The sequence below is a fragment of the Diuraphis noxia genome, unplaced genomic scaffold (assembly GCF_037042655.1).
Source record: "Diuraphis noxia isolate RWA-SAM2 unplaced genomic scaffold, SU_Dnox_SAM2 contig0001, whole genome shotgun sequence".
NCBI lineage: Eukaryota > Metazoa > Arthropoda > Insecta > Hemiptera > Aphididae > Diuraphis > Diuraphis noxia.
Window position 1 is genome coordinate 71,749,833 of NW_028301711.1, and position 16,388 is coordinate 71,766,220.

At 26.3% G+C, this 16,388-nt stretch overlaps 1 protein-coding gene and 1 non-coding gene across 2 annotated transcripts; one reads left to right on the forward strand and one right to left on the reverse strand.

Annotated features, from left to right (window-relative positions):
- Positions 1-2,879: 2,879 nt before the first annotated feature.
- Positions 2,880-3,005, reverse strand: LOC149061590 (U5 spliceosomal RNA). Its single transcript, XR_016190055.1, has one exon. It is a non-coding gene; the product is annotated as a U5 spliceosomal RNA (small nuclear RNA).
- Positions 3,006-8,238: 5,233 nt separating this feature from the next.
- On the forward strand, positions 8,239-13,509 carry LOC107164625 (sodium/potassium-transporting ATPase subunit beta-2-like). The gene is made up of 7 exons (XM_015512508.2): positions 8,239-8,651; positions 10,445-10,585; positions 10,660-10,773; positions 10,840-11,021; positions 11,712-11,816; positions 11,959-12,127; positions 12,200-13,509. The coding sequence occupies exons 1-7, from the start codon at positions 8,516-8,518 to the stop codon at positions 12,304-12,306; spliced, it is 954 nt and encodes a 317-aa protein (XP_015367994.2). The 5' UTR covers positions 8,239-8,515; the 3' UTR covers positions 12,307-13,509.
- The last annotated feature ends 2,879 nt before the right edge of the window (positions 13,510-16,388 follow it).

The window sequence follows — 16,388 nt, forward strand, 5'->3', positions numbered from 1 at the left end:
GTATATTATATTTTTTTAATATATAAATTATTTAAATATAATTTTTTTAAATAAACTCATATAAATCATTCAAATTTTATTATAGCAGTTGTATTTATTAATAATAAAAAACAATAGATCATTATTCATTAAGTTACATGTGAGTTAGGTTTCTACATAATACGTAATATGTATATGTATGATAATTGATAACCATTACCTATGTGAAAAGTTTGGTGATATAAAAGTTTAAAATCAACAATAATTGTTTCAATAAATAATACCAACCAGTATAATAACCAGTTATTATGATTTATATTTCATATATTTTAATCATACATTCATTAATGCCAATCACTAAAACGTATTTTTGTTGGAAATATAGTACCTTATGTCGTAATGACACAATTAAGTACGGTAATTCTTGAAAAATTATGATGGCAAGTATGATTATTGATTGCGCACGTATACCTTACAAACTTATAATAGTTATAAATTTAAATCAGTTTAGTCATCAATACTATATAAGTGCAGACTATTAGTCTAAATATGTGTATGAATATAAAATAGGTAGGTAGTATAGGTACTAGATAGTAAGTTTAGATCATAAAAATTATTATAAATTGTAATAATATTTAAATATTTGATTATGCTCGATAGGTATAAAAATATTTTTCAAACTTTTGCCAAGCGTTAACGGTGGATGCTTTTAACTTTTGATGTACATTGTATTGTATACAGTTTTTTAATAACGTATACCAAAACAACAATAATTAGATTTTAAACCATTTAATTATTTGAAAACCTCCACGCACAGGTTGCAAATTCAATTATTAACTTGTTTGGCAGCATATAGGTATTGTCTATGGCTTAATTAACGACGTTTTTATTTTATATAGATACTATTTAATTATGTACCTTATTTATCAAAGAAACGATTGGTATTGGTAACAATATTATTTATAAATTTAAAATGTCTCAGGTTTGTGAGCAGTGAGCGCTTATATAATACTACCAATCCAAATACTATATACGACAACACAGGACGCTTTAGTCTTTTAACACTTACTACAATAAAACCTTACAGAAACCGATCTTATCAATTCCCCTCGAGATTTCTTTAAAAATTGCCTAATTTTACTTCTTAAATAATGATCATAATTCCCGTCGTTTTTAAATAACAACATAAGTTAAAAACATAAAATATTAATCAATAATCATAATTCATGTACATCGTATATTTATATTAGTACCTATATTATAATAGAATATTAATTAATAAGTATATTACATGTACTGTGGTTAGTTTGTTATCAATTAACAGAACCCATCATAAGTTAACCGTTTAACTGCACTGCTTAATATTATTACTACCTAACTTTATTTTTAGTTAATTCAAATAGTATTAGTTTAAACTGTTCAATAATGGTGTTCAAAAATTGTGTCCAAATGAGTAAGCACTAAAAAATTTTGTAAAAATAATTTAAATGGTCAACAGAGGTTATATTTTTATTTGTTTCTAAAATACGTTCATATTATGTATAAGTATATACCTAGCTGTTTATTATAAAAATCACTCATAGATCTTAATACACTTATTATTTATAATATTAAAAATTATAGTTCTATATAAGTATAGAATAGGTTAAGTTTGTAAACAATTTAAAATTAGATTAAGTTATCAGAACTTTTATACGTTTATATATAGCTTGACGGATAATGATTTTGATTTTTCAAACAATATCTAATCGTGGATATTTTCTCAGCACCTAATATGAATGTTAACTTAATAACTTATCTTCTTATGAATAACGAGACAGCAAAATATAGTGTAGCATGTGTAACAGATTCAAGGTTGGGTTTATTCTCAATTAACTCATAAGTCTTGTATTGAACAATTTGCTTCCAGTAGTAAATCTTTCAATAGTATTTCATTCATAATTGATAATTGCTTAATTAATACGAAGGAATACGATGAGTCGATGGGTGTAATTTATTGTACTATTTTGTAAAAACATTTGACTTTACAAAGCATATTAATATGCAGATTTAATTCATCGATTGAAGAATTATCTTTAAGAAAAAAATAAAATAACAAAAGAGATCAAAGAAATATAATCAAATTAATCAATACTATTTGTAAAAAAATATAGATTAAATATCTGTCAAAACTGTTAAGAAACATTTGTTATTTGTTGATATAATGATATTTAAATGTCAGTATAAATATTTTTATAAAAAATAGGAATAACTCCTTTGTACCCTATTCATTTTTTAAATAATAAAAAGTTTTTAAAAAATTACACATACCTATCTAGTATAGGTACCTAGTATGTTGCAATTAAATTTATTTTGTTTATAACTATCAGTAAAAACATGTAAATAAACAATAAAGCTTAAATATTAAAACATTTAAAACAGATGCAGATTATTACCATACGTGAAAATATGGAAGCTGAGGGGGGTATCAGTACGCTAAAATAATATTCATGTTTTTGTATCATAAACTTTTTCTGACAATTAAAAAAATTAAAATGAGAAAATTCATAGCTTAAGTACCCTTAGTTTCTTTTTATTGAAATTGTGCCCATGGTTATTACCTATATTGGTACCTATTAAACAGTTTTTTTCACGATATATTTATTTTTAAGTTGTAAAATAACGATAGCCACAACAACAATCTTGATGGGCATTGATCAAGTAAAAATGTGTCCATAGTTATCCCGTATTTTAGTACATAGCATCACTTTTGCTAGAAATAAACACACGAATAGTTTCACAAACAAAAACAAAACTGAAAATAAAGAAATTTTAAATGAGCACCGGTCGCAAGATTACGCAGTCCCTCTTGAGATTGTTTAAATGATACATAAATATATTACTATGATTGTTGCAAAAGGAGCCCGACCAGAAAAGGTCAGGCAATTGGAAAAATTATTTTTCGAGACTCCTTCGAATGCTCCCCTCCACGGAAATCTTTAGTAAAAGGCGAAAGATTTTTTCGATTTGAAGGGGAACCGGAGTGATCGTACAATCGGTGTTTGGTTCCTTATATCGAATCGGCCCTGTTACGCTGCCGTGTAGTGGGATGGAGTTCACACAACACCGTTCCCTCGATTAGAAAGTCGTGGTGTGATCTGTAAACGTTGGAATTGCGTCATCGGCGCAAACTTTTGAAGTCGGTGCGCCTGTCGACCGCGAAAACTTGTGGTCTACGACGGAAACGCTAAGCGATCCGCATCTCAACACGTTAGCTAACAACTGTGCTCGGAAACGCCATCTATCGGATGTTTTCGATGAATAGTTGTCATACTATTATTTCATATCAAAAAGCACGACGAAATTATTTAATGGATCTGTTTTTTGTTGCTCTCCAACGGTGGTGACAATTTCATACAAATATACAATAGACATTATGTTACAGTAGGTTGTTCTTGATAATACGTCTTTCACTCTAGTAAATTATTTACTGTTTTGACTAATTTTCGAGTATATTAATTACTACTATACAGTGATATTTCTCTCTTTAGCCGATGTACCACACAGTTCTATGTATCCCACCAGGAAACATTAAAACATACATGAACTGCAGCGTATAGTGTCGGGCACTAAAATTATGAAATTCCAAGTCATTTTCCATTTACACGGGTCGTATAAATAAATGATAATAAAATTGTGTAACGACCGTGTTAAACCAGAAAAAAGTGCAAGGTGCTATTTGCCAAAATATCAAATCATGTGGCAATACCATAGACTGTAAATATTTATAATTATAATCATTGTTAATACAGCAGTAGGTTGAATTAATTAATTTTATAGTGAATTATTAGGTACTACCTATATATTATATATCCCATGTTATTGTTAAAAAAACGGTTTTTTCAGTAAATAAACTTTTGATAAATCTTGCATCAAATGTTCAAGTACAAATAGCTAACTGTTATTTATTATTTATGTTTAGAATAGGTACCTACTATATAATATTCTTAATTCATTAGAAACAAGTGTTATCACAGATGATTTTGAAGAGTATCTGAGAACAATTTCACAAGCTCAAACAATACCTCCAACTATTAATCTCGATAATTCTTATTATGAGATAAAAACAAAAATTGAAGATTCTGCAAATATTGATAGAGTTAATTATAAAAAAATGTGGTTCAGTATTGGTTGGCAAAGAAACATGAAATGCCAGAGTTATTTGGGCATGCAGACATTGTTATGGCTGTACCAGTTATTCAGGTAAATATTTCTTGTGCTTTTAAAGTTTTAAATGTATGTCCTATGTAATATGAATTGACTGAAATGTTTATATAATAAGCATTAAACACTGTTGTTGTTTTTTCTAATTAGTTATTTTAATATTAATTAATAAGTCATTTTAGCCTTTAGGTGAGTGTTAAACGCAGTTTTTCTGGTCTTAAGTTCATTTTGACTGACTTAAGATTATCATTATCCAGTCAAATGTTAGAAAATATTTTATTAGTACAAAAAACAGCCAATAATTTGCTAATTTAGAAATGTACCTTATTATTTATTATTTAAATATAATTTTATTTGAATAATTATTAATTTATATGTCATACAAATTGTATTATCTTGTGAATTATACACCTAAATTAACACTAACTTATCAGTTATAGCTCCTTGCTACAAGCTCTAAGAAATTCTACTTATTTCATAATTCTTGTACAACAGCAGGGTCGGATTGGTCATCCGAGCTACTGCAAAAATCTCGGTGGGCCGCTTAAAAAAAATGTCGATCGTAAGTGATTGGGCAATTATTTCATAACACAAATTTGAATACATTTATTTAACTCTGTGCGCTACATCAAATCTAGATCAATTTATACATTTTTATTTGAAAAAAGCCCCTTTTAGGGCCGGTTAAAAAACTAAAACTCGGTAGGCCGATATCTTATGTCTATCCGGCACTGTACAACAGAGTGGATAATTATGGAAAAAATAATAGTAGAATATATTGAAAAAAACAATTTAATTCTCTATTATATCTTTAAATTATAACATTTAACAAAAAACAAAAAGTTTAAATAATGTTTAAAAATGTAATAACATTAAAAGGAAAATATCAAATAACATTTAAACATACAATAACGTTAAAATTGTATAATGTTTAAATAGCCAGTCAAAAACAGAAAAACAATATTTTTTTTTATTAGAATTTAAGCCCTGATTCTTATATGTAGGTACTATGGGTTGTCTTCATTTTCAAAATATTTAGATTAATTTTAAGCATGGTCTTTTTATATTTTATTCTGTATAGTGCTCAATGCTTGCATTACTAATAGTAAAATAAGTTTTTATAATGGAAATATAATATGAACATAAAAAATAAATATACTTGGTTATACAGGCTGACAGATCGTCTTGTCTCTCAAAACCTCCTCAACACACTCAACAGCAGAGTGATTTAATAATTTTTTTTCAGTTAAAATCAAACCAGTTCACAAAACTCCAATTTTAAATGTTCTCAGTTATATTGTAAATATTATTTTAAAAATAACAATGTAATTTGAATTTTTGATATTTTACGTTTTGCTATATTATAATATTTGTCATTTAGTAAAATATAGTACAAACATTGGACGACCGCTACAAGAGGGCGCTACCAGTAAGTACACGATCGTACATATTATTTTCTCTGTAAATCATTACAATTATTATAGTGTGTTGTGCAATTCATTTAAATGTTATAAATTATAATTTATGAATTGAATTGGAAATAATGGAATACGCATGAGGAGAGATTTAGCGATACTTAAGTGATGCACGACAAGTTGACAACAGCAGTCTTTAATCAAAAACTTTTAGGTAAACGTAAATCCACGGTGATGATAAAATTACAGTAGGTTTAATATTATAATCGATAGCCGTCGAATTCGAATTGTCGTCACAAGCTTATTCGTTTGTTTTAGTATTCAATATAGTATAGAATGACGAATGACGGTCGACGATACTGATCAGATTAGTTCAAATGGTTAATCGGAAATTCGTAAGCACTAAATAATTCGTATACTGTAAAACAAAAACTTATTAGTTACTAGTTGAAAAAAAAAATAAGAACGAAAAGAGTGCTCAAGGTTATAACAGCTCAAAAAGATTTAAAATGTTATCATCTAGGACCTAGAGATTCTAGGTCATCAAATGGTCATATTAAATATTCAATTAGTATAAAATAACTAATATTGTGTTATTGTGTATTGTCTATTCTATTGTGTTGATAAATAATAGGAACCTATTTAATATTATAGTATTTACCTTACTATTATAACAATATGATATAAGGTAGGAGTGATGTAAGACGTATTACAACGGACAACAGAAATTGGTAATCGGTCAAAAAGTCCGGTATAGAAATTGTTGGACAAAAAGTCCGGATTTATTTTTTGATTACCGGACAAAAAGTCTGAAAATACAAAGTTGTCTAATTTGTCATAATTGTGTAATTATAATATAATATATATATATATTTTATATTTTATATTTTCTTATCCCTAACATAAATACAACAGAAAGCCACCGGATTATGATTTTTAAGATAACATATTATTATAAAACATCGTTAATAATTATAATGAAAATAATAATTTAAAATTAGTTATATGTTTTAAAAAATTGTCAATACAAACATTGATCCAAATATAATAATAATAATAATAATATTTAAAAAAAAAGTTATACGTCTTAAAAAATCTAGTCTACAATACTAATAATAATAATATTTTTTTTAAAGTTACCTACACGGCTACACAGTATACGATATATTTACAAATATACATTAATAATTTGATCTACGCATCACGTTTGCCAATACAATAATTATATAATATAATAGGTACATTATAATTATAAATGAAAATTGAATAGACAATTTTGTATTTTCGGACTTTTTGTCCGGCAATCAAAAAATAAATCCGGACTTTTTGTCCAACTATTTCCATGCCGGACTTTTCGTCCGGGAATCACAGAAATTTTATCGATAATAAAACCAAACGACAGTTTGATACTGGTAACGTTTTCTATCAAAATATAAATCCAAAATCTGCCAATACGATATTGTACCGAGTAATTGGATAAAACTACCGAAAACACATTTTAATCCGTCATGAAGTTTGCTTGAAAACAACTTGATTCCTTACAGTTCAGCCTTAACCGCCTTTACTACCATATTACGATTATAAAATAAATTACTTGAATAGCAATATTAATGTATCCAAAAGTATAGATATCGTTGCATGGACTAACAGTCGACAGGCCATTTACACTCTAAACCGTTTTTCGTGTGCAAATATTTGTCATTGAATCAAAACTATTGTATACGCACACCATAGGCGGAGATTTGATTGAATTTTAGGGGGGGCTTAAATGTTTCTTTGCAAAATAAGCCGTGGGGGCATTGCCCCCACACCCCCACTCTAATATTAATATTACCTTCACTCTTCAATACCTCTTAAATTATTAAATTTCAAAACTACTAAATATATATATTATGCATTTTAGAAATCATTTATTATACAATAAATATTTTATTATTTTAATACAATAAATCTATTTTTATTTGCAAATATATCAATAACGTTCTCAATATCAGTATTGATATCTTTTTCAATGTATAATATTGAAGAGTTATTAAATTTTAAAACGGTCAGCCGGCTTGCACTGATGACGATTAGGTATTAATATAATTATGGTATAATAAATAATTATTATTATATTGACATTGAACAATATTTCAAGAAAAAAAATATATTTTGTGAATTTCCAAGATTTTGGCAATTGTTGTAAAATAAATTCCTATTTTAATATTTTATAGTAATTTATACTATGAAAAATGTTTATACATTTGGGGGGCTTTCGATCTGTTTGGGGGGCTAAGCCCCCCCCCCCCAAGCAACCCCCAATCTCCGCCTATGACGCACACATTGCACTGATTACAGTGACCAGGTCAACGACGAAGACGTCATCAGAGCGGTCACCTGCTTTCGCTCTTTTTAAACTTAAACTGTTTTACCGGAAATCAAAAATGTCCGGTGGATTTTTTTTTAAACACGCTAGCGATCATGGGAATTTTTTGCGCAGTCTACCGACATATTGTGGTGACGTAGTGACGTGTAGCACCAAACGTCACTGCCGGCCGTACTGTTGCACCTCCAAAGACGATAATAACGACAACAATTAGTTGTTGCTGTTGTTGTTGTTGTGGTTGTTATCATTAATCGGTAATTGGTGCGGTATTCGCGGACAAAACGATTTTGGGCGGGTCAGCAGCAGGTGTGTTTCTCCGCTGAATTAGTGAAGTCTAAACGATTGTTCGTCTGCGAGCGAACAATAATAATTTAAATCGTTAACAATTATTATTGATATTATTCACTATTTACTGTGTTCACTTTTTAACCTGCCGCGTTATCACCAAGGCAGTGACTGGTTCGTCGATAGATTTTTTGTTCTGTGAGTCTTGTCACTGGGCTTTTTACGGTTAGTCAGGTATTTTTGTCTGCTCAACGACGAAACGAATATGAACTACGGCAGCAAGGCGACGTTCATCGGTTTGGACACGGACAAACGCAAACTTCCGCTGTCCAAGAGATTCGTAATGTACGCCTACGACAAAGACACCGGAGAAATATTTGGTCGCACGCCGTCCAGCTGGGGTAAGAGTACTATATTTTTTGCTTTTATGTTCATTCTTATAAAATATGTTATATGCTTAAGCACTTTTCAAGACGTATAGATTATTTTGGACGGTTCAAATGTATCATAATCCTACAGTATGTTTCTTATGAACAAACAATTGAAATCCTGGTATAGAGTGATGATAATTTGATAGAGGTTTTTGTATTTTAAGTTGAATGGAAAAATGGTAGGTAGTAGTTATTCAAAGATGGGCAAGGTAATGAAAATAATTAACTCAAGTTAATAGTTATTAGTAAGGGGACACATAATCGTTAAGTTAAAAGTTAACAAATTATAAATTCAAGAAGACAGCACATCTGCATGCGTTGTCTCCGTCTTACAAACATAGAACATCATAAAAACTGTACTTGCGCAAGACAGTTGTTCTCCCTCAATATCTGTTATAAAATTATTAGAATTCCACAACACATAGGTAAGAACTTTATCTGTGTCATAGCTTCATTATTTTTATTTTTTTGAAAACAAATATAATTAAAGTTATCAGCTTTAGAAAATACATTTAATTTTTATTCTTTCATTTAATTATCAAAAGCTATTGGTTAGTACCATCAAAAAAATAACTGTTATAATACAGATAACATTTTTACCTATACGTTATTGAATCCTGATAATTCTATTATTAATACTGAGGGAAAACAGTTGTTTCGCACAAGTAGTTTTTGTTATGTTCTATGTTTGTGTGATGGAGATAACGCATTCGGGCGTGGCGTCCTCTTAAATTTATAATTTGTTTACTTGTATTGATGGCCTTAAAATTTATAAAATGACATAGGTAAACATGTTTAAAAATAATCTAAATTAATAAAGTATAAAGTTTTTTTACTTGAAAAATTGTTTTGTGTTAAAATGCATCATTACAATCAAATATTATTTTAAATATAAGACATAATATAATATTCCATGTAATGGTTAATTAAGTTATATAAAAATAATTAGAAAATTTATATATTATTTTAAATATTTTTTAGGCATTGTAAAACAATATTCCAGAAAGATTATTAAATGTATAATTGATCAGAGTCAAAATATTCAACAAAATACTGTTTCTTGATAATCAGGGTTTGGATGTAAATGCACTAAATATGTTTGTATTTATGCACTATAAAATAACTAAATATACATGTAAAAATTGAAAAATATAAATTAAAAATTTTATATTTTAATTATGTAATACAAATTAAAGAAGGTGTTTAAAAACAATATCTAATTAATAATTCATTACAATAATTGCAAGTAACTACATTTAAATTTCAATGTTTTTTCAGTTATAAGGTAATTCATATAACTGTTACAATTTATTATTGATGAGCTTTAAACATTCCATGTGCAGCTGCATAGGTATAATTTTAAATGGTAATATAAGATACCCGATAAATATTATCTTTATATTTAAGAATACGTGAAATAGAACAACCTAAAAAATAAAACACAATTTGAATGTTGTGTATACTTTTTATAAATTAATAAATAAAAATAATTTGATCATGATCTAAAATTAAATAACATTTTTTAAAACAATTCAAATGCATGCCTACAGTATTCACATTAAGAAGGAATCTTGTTGGCAACCAGCTTTTGTTGGGTAACGATTCAGGCAACACTCGTTTGCTGCCTCAACCAAATAACCTCTATGTATACCTTTGTGTATTAAAGCCACATTCTTGTGAACAAGTTGGCCGCCAAATATGTTCTTTCTAATATTAATGGAGTGAAGTAAAATTCAATTTTAATTATTTTCTTTACATTTCAGCCAAAATTGGGTTATTTTATACAGCGTTTTATTTATCACTTGTCGCTATGTTTGGAGTAGTTTTATGGTTTTTCTTCCAAACTCTTGATCCACGTACTCCGACTAGACTACTTGAACATTCACTAATTGGAACAAATCCAGGTACTTTCATTAAATCTAAATTCTTTCAACTAAATATTAAAATATTAATATTTTACTGCGTATGTTATTTGCAGGTTTGGGATTCAGACCTATGTCTAATGAAACTCATAGCACATTAATTCATATAAATAGTAAATCTGTTCAAGATTATTCAGTGTGGACAGAAAGACTCGTCAAATTTTTAGATGGTAAATATGTTTTTACTAAACATCATGTTAATTTATTGATTTTAACTTTATTTTCAATCGGTTTAGTGTACAAGAAACCAGGTTTGACTCCAGGAAGAGGTCAAAATATTGCAACTTGTAATTATGATAAACCTCCTGGAAAAGGAAAGGTTTGTGATATTGATGTGAAAGCATTCGCTTCTTGCACAGAAGAAAATCGGTTCAATTTTCATCGTCAAGGCCCTTGTATTTTTCTTAAATTAAATAAAGTAAGAGATCCAAAAGTTATTAGAGAGAGTTTATTGTTCAAATATTGTTTAGAACTTATTATCATAAACATGATTTTACAATCTTTTATGTTTACCTTCGTCACATACCTTTGGTTATCACAAAATCTCAATATTTTTCCATTATACATTATCGATTATTGATTAAGTATTCAAATTTAAATTAAATAATTTAAATAATTTATTTATAAGTTTAGATTTTCAATGAAATAATTTAGTATATTTATTAAAAAAATTAATCTAAAAAAACTTATTTATATTTGTGCAATTGTTCCTACATTTTTGTTAATTATATTTATTTAGCTTATAATAAAAAAATATTGTATTGCATAATCTTGTCTGTGTATAGATTATAGATGAATATTATTGTTTAATACAAATGAATAATTATTAATTTAATAATAGGGTCCAACAAAGTTGATAAATTACATTTATCATAATATAGTTTCCGACATTATTTGGGCATATGACTTCTATAGTTGTATTATTATAATTTTAAGTTAATTTTATAATAACTAGAAGTTATATTATAATTATAATATATTAGAAGTTAATATTCAATAATAAGTTATAATTTTGCTTCAAAATAAAAAAACTATTTCTGTTATACACCAATAGAATTTAATTGCCTGAATTAAATAGACAACAACATTTTTAAATTTTTTTTTCTAGATTTATGGTTGGAATCCTATATTTTATGATGACCCAAATGACCTACCACATGATATGCCAAAAACTTTGAAAGACCACATCAAAAAAATAACAAATCCAGAAGAGGTTAGTATTCTTAATGTATAATTAAAATATTTATGGGATAAACAAAGGCCAAAATCTTGCCTTAGTAGATATAGTATTAGTTTTTTTTTTTTATAATTAAATAAAATTTTTTACATAAATATCCATTTTAATTTGTTTTCAGTTGAGAACTGTTTGGGTATCATGTGAAGGAGAAACTGTTTCTGATAAAGAACTCATTGGGCCAATGGCATATTGGCCCATTCCTGGATTTCCTGGTTATTTCTTTCCATTCGAAAACTCTGAAGGATATCTTAGTCCTTTAGTTGCGATTCATTTCAAAAGTCCAGCAAGTGAGTGGATTCATATTAAAACACAATATTTTAATTATTTTTAAATTTTTTTTTTTATTTACCTGAATTTAGAAAGTATTGTAATCAACATTTTGTGCAAAGCATGGGCAAAAAATATTGTTCATAAAAAAAATGGTATCAATAGAGGATCTGTGCATTTTGAATTGATGATGGATTAACTGGCTTCTACATTTAATTATTTTTAGATACCATATTTATTTTAAACAATGTTATAACTATATAAGATTTCTTTGCTTTAATTGAAAGTTAGACGTGTTGTTTATTCTCTAAAACAATGTATAATGGTATAACAAAATTTCTTTGTTTGGAATTATTGAACATTAAGTATTCCATTTAGTTTTTATGGATAACAATTCTAAAACTACAATTCTTTAGTTACATCATTGTTGTATGAATAAAATGTGAATTATTTGTCTTTTACATTATTTTTTTTTACATATCAAACTATGCACATATCAACAATAAAAACTTTGATTTTATTTAAATTATTCCATTAGTTCTATCTTATAATCTTTATCATGTGTTTAAGCTGTATATTTTTTTTACCATGTTATATTTATATTTCGTCCAATTTATACCAATATTGAATATCATTAGATATTATATATCTCGTCATAACTCAAAAACCATTACATATTGAAGACTGATTTTTTACAAGACATCTTTCGAACTAATAATAATTTTCATCCAATTTTCACATGTAATAAGTGATTTTTTTTTATAATTACTCGTGTGTTGTCAAATTATAGATATTGTGTTACAACAATAATGTACAATTTGTGTTCAATAAGTCTAAATATTAGACAATTATGATCTGTTTTTATTAAATTATGTTTTTCTAAACAGTATTTAAAATTGAATAAACATTTTTTAAATACATAGAATTAATTAATATTATTTAATGCAAAGATTTATTACATTGGTAGTTATTAGGTATTAGTTATTAGCCATCAAAATTAATACATTTTATGTATCAAAATATATTACAGTGATATCTTTTAATGAAAACTACTTTGTAATAGAAATTATTTGTATTTTATTATTATACCACATGGTCTAATGATTAATAGTTAAATATTTACTTTTATTGAGGTTTATGATTAAATTATGATTACTGTATTATTTATCAAAGTAACAATAATTATGTTAAAGCTTAAAACTTTCCAGTATTAAATATTATTGTAAGGTTTAAAATATATATTATATTAAATTGTTCCATAATTTATAACATTTTTATGTAAACCACTTGTAATGAATTATTAATTTTTAAGATAACTAAATTTTGTTAGTATTACCCAGTTATATATTTTTTTACATACATTTATATTATGCTATACCCAATAAATGATCATCAATATTAATGAGTTTGTTATTTGATAACAATTTACCATCATTCATCATCATTTTACATTAAAAGTATGTCAGCTAATCATTTTATCTATATTATATATATATTTATTTTTTTGAAGCTACGTCATATAGATTTGCTATATATGTTCTCAAAAAAGTTAAATATTTATTTTAATCTGTAGCATTTATTTTTACTTTTCAACTTGATTATAGAGTAAAATAATAATAAAATATAAAATTATGTCAAACCTCCAAAAATATTATGCTCTATATGTTTATAATTAGTGTTTTTACTCATGATTACACAAAAATTGTAAAACTAGCTTTTGTGTGAACGAGTTATGTATGTTCCATAATTTAGTTCAAAAAGTTTTCTTGTATTTTCCGTTGCCATCGCCCATCAGTTTATTAGAAAGAGTAATAAGTAGGATTAGACAAGTCTTGAAATTATTATTAATTGAAAAATATCTTGATTCCTTGTTGATTCAGTATTAATTTTAAAATAGAATTTTTTCAATAAGTAGGTGAAGATCTATAGAGTTATCTAATAATTGTAGCAATAATACTTATTAATGTAATTTATTATTTAATTTGAAGATTCTAAAATTGATTAATATACCATACAAACAGAATGCCGTGGAATGTGGGTGTTCAACTTTAATTGAATATAGAAGATAAAAAAAAAAATGATTTTGAATTGCTTTGAGATTTTGAATAGTATTGGTCATACATATATAATAATTGAGTCCCATAAGTAATTAATTTAATACTGTTATGTTTAATTTTAGAATGAATTTATCTATTACCAAATTGAGAAATAAAAATATTATGTATTTTATTTTTAGCCAAAGTATACAAGTTTCTTTAGGAACAATAACAATATGTGATAAATAATAGTTTCTCACATAATTAATTCGATGAGAGGAGTCACCTAGTGGTAACATTACCCTTACTTGTTTTTTAATTTTATTTTATATTATATTGATAAAATTTAAATTTGAAAACAATTCATGAAAGTTTAAAAAAAATAAATTGTAATCACATTTTAAGATACTCTCAGGGCCGGTAGGTTAGGTTACGATTTCCGACTAAAGTTAACCGACACTTAACCAGGTATTGTAAGAATCGGCTTTTATTAAAATTTAAATTTAAAAAAAAAGGTTTAAATACCATTAACTAGATCAGTAGTTCTCAACTAGTATGTTACCAAAGCAGAAATATATGACATTATTGACAGTGTGAGTTGATGATAAAAACTACACTTAAAAAAATAATTGTGAGGATAGTCTCATTTTATCAATTTGTATACAGATAATAATTGTTACTTCTTCAAAAATCCATTAATCACTAGAAGTGTATCGGTATTTTTATGAATATAAATTAGGTTGTCATAAAAAATCTGAACTAGATGTTATTCTTATTTTAAAATCTGGTAATAGGTCAATTTACTTTAAAATTTAACATAATGGAACTAAATTAATTATTCAGAATATAATATTTTCTGTTATGCGTTTGTAAGATTAATATAACACATTAACACATGCAGGTATGGTATGTTCTTAATATTTTACATTTTTTGACACAAATCAATTGAATAACAAGTAATAAAACTATTTCAATTCTCCTCTAAAGCAGTAATCATGGATTGTATCTATTTTTCTAAAAATAATTTGGCATCGTCAGCAAATAATAGAATATTAAAATGTTTTATTTTTATAATAAATTGAATATAGTTTATACATAATAAAAACAATGTTGGTGAAATATGGATAGGCTGGAAAAGAAAATTTATTCATTTCACAATCTGTATTTTATTGGTTAAAAAAGAGATAAGCCTGTATAATAGTGGGTCACTTAACCCAAACTTTTACAATTTATTTATTAATAGTAAACAATTGACACTATCAAATGCTTTTTTTGAAATCTGAGAAAATAGTATCAACTTGGTATCCATCTGAAATAGATTAAATTATGTTATATTTGAAAATATCCAGATTTATTATAGTTGAACTGTTGAAAATTCCTTCAGAAACAATGTTGAACAGTAGATATAATAATAAAATGTTCATGACTGGATAATTTTTTAATTTTAAAAGTAGTTATTATAAAGGAAGTTTCTCGTACTTCCAGAATAAAAACAATTTTGATTTTTGTTTCTGCAAAAACTAGTTCTTTTAAATTTAAAAGAACCAAGAGCCACCACAAGAAGAGGATCCTGGTTTACCCTCAATAATTGCTTCAGTTGTTTTTAAATTTCAATCTATTGATTTAATTTAGTTTTTCGTGTCTATATTTGTCTATCTTAAAATTATTTATTTATTTTAATTATAAGTATAATAGTTTTTATACAGTTACTATTTTCAAGAATTCCATACATGGTAATAGTTTTATACTTTTTTTATTGCAGTTGATATGTTAATTAACCTGTTTTTAACATTTTTATTTGTATGAACAAAATTAGTTTGAATTCTTATAATTAGCACATTTTATAAATAAAGTAGATGTTAGACGTCATGTATAGAACTATTGATTGTAATGTGCATAGAATGGTTTGCAATTAATTGCTGTTTTGCATAAACTATCAATAATATTATACCCAACTGTGACCGAGAACGTAAGATTTTTTGAAATATAATTTGCAGAATACCGTCAAACATTAACAAGTAGCAATATAATATAACGTAAATTATGTCAATTGGTTCTCAAATCTCAAACGATAATTTTGGGAGAAAATTTATCTGGCGAAAACAATGTACTCCAATATTATTAAATGATAGCAAGTAGATAGGAAATTATTTTTATAGAGTGGTGAAGAAAATTTATTCTAGTCATATTTCTCCTCTAAAAAATTCTAAATACACTACTCTCTGAGATACAAATATTTTCGATA

Bases quoted from the DNA above. Each gene is read 5' to 3' on its own strand.
- LOC107164625 (XM_015512508.2), top strand. From the start codon at position 8,516: ATGAACTACGGCAGCAAGGCGACGTTCATCGGTTTGGACACGGACAAA. The intron at 8,652-10,444 runs GTAAGAGTACTA...TTTACATTTCAG, and splicing joins TCGCACGCCGTCCAGCTGGG to CCAAAATTGGGTTATTTTAT. The intron at 11,817-11,958 runs GTTAGTATTCTT...ATTTGTTTTCAG, and splicing joins AAATAACAAATCCAGAAGAG to TTGAGAACTGTTTGGGTATC.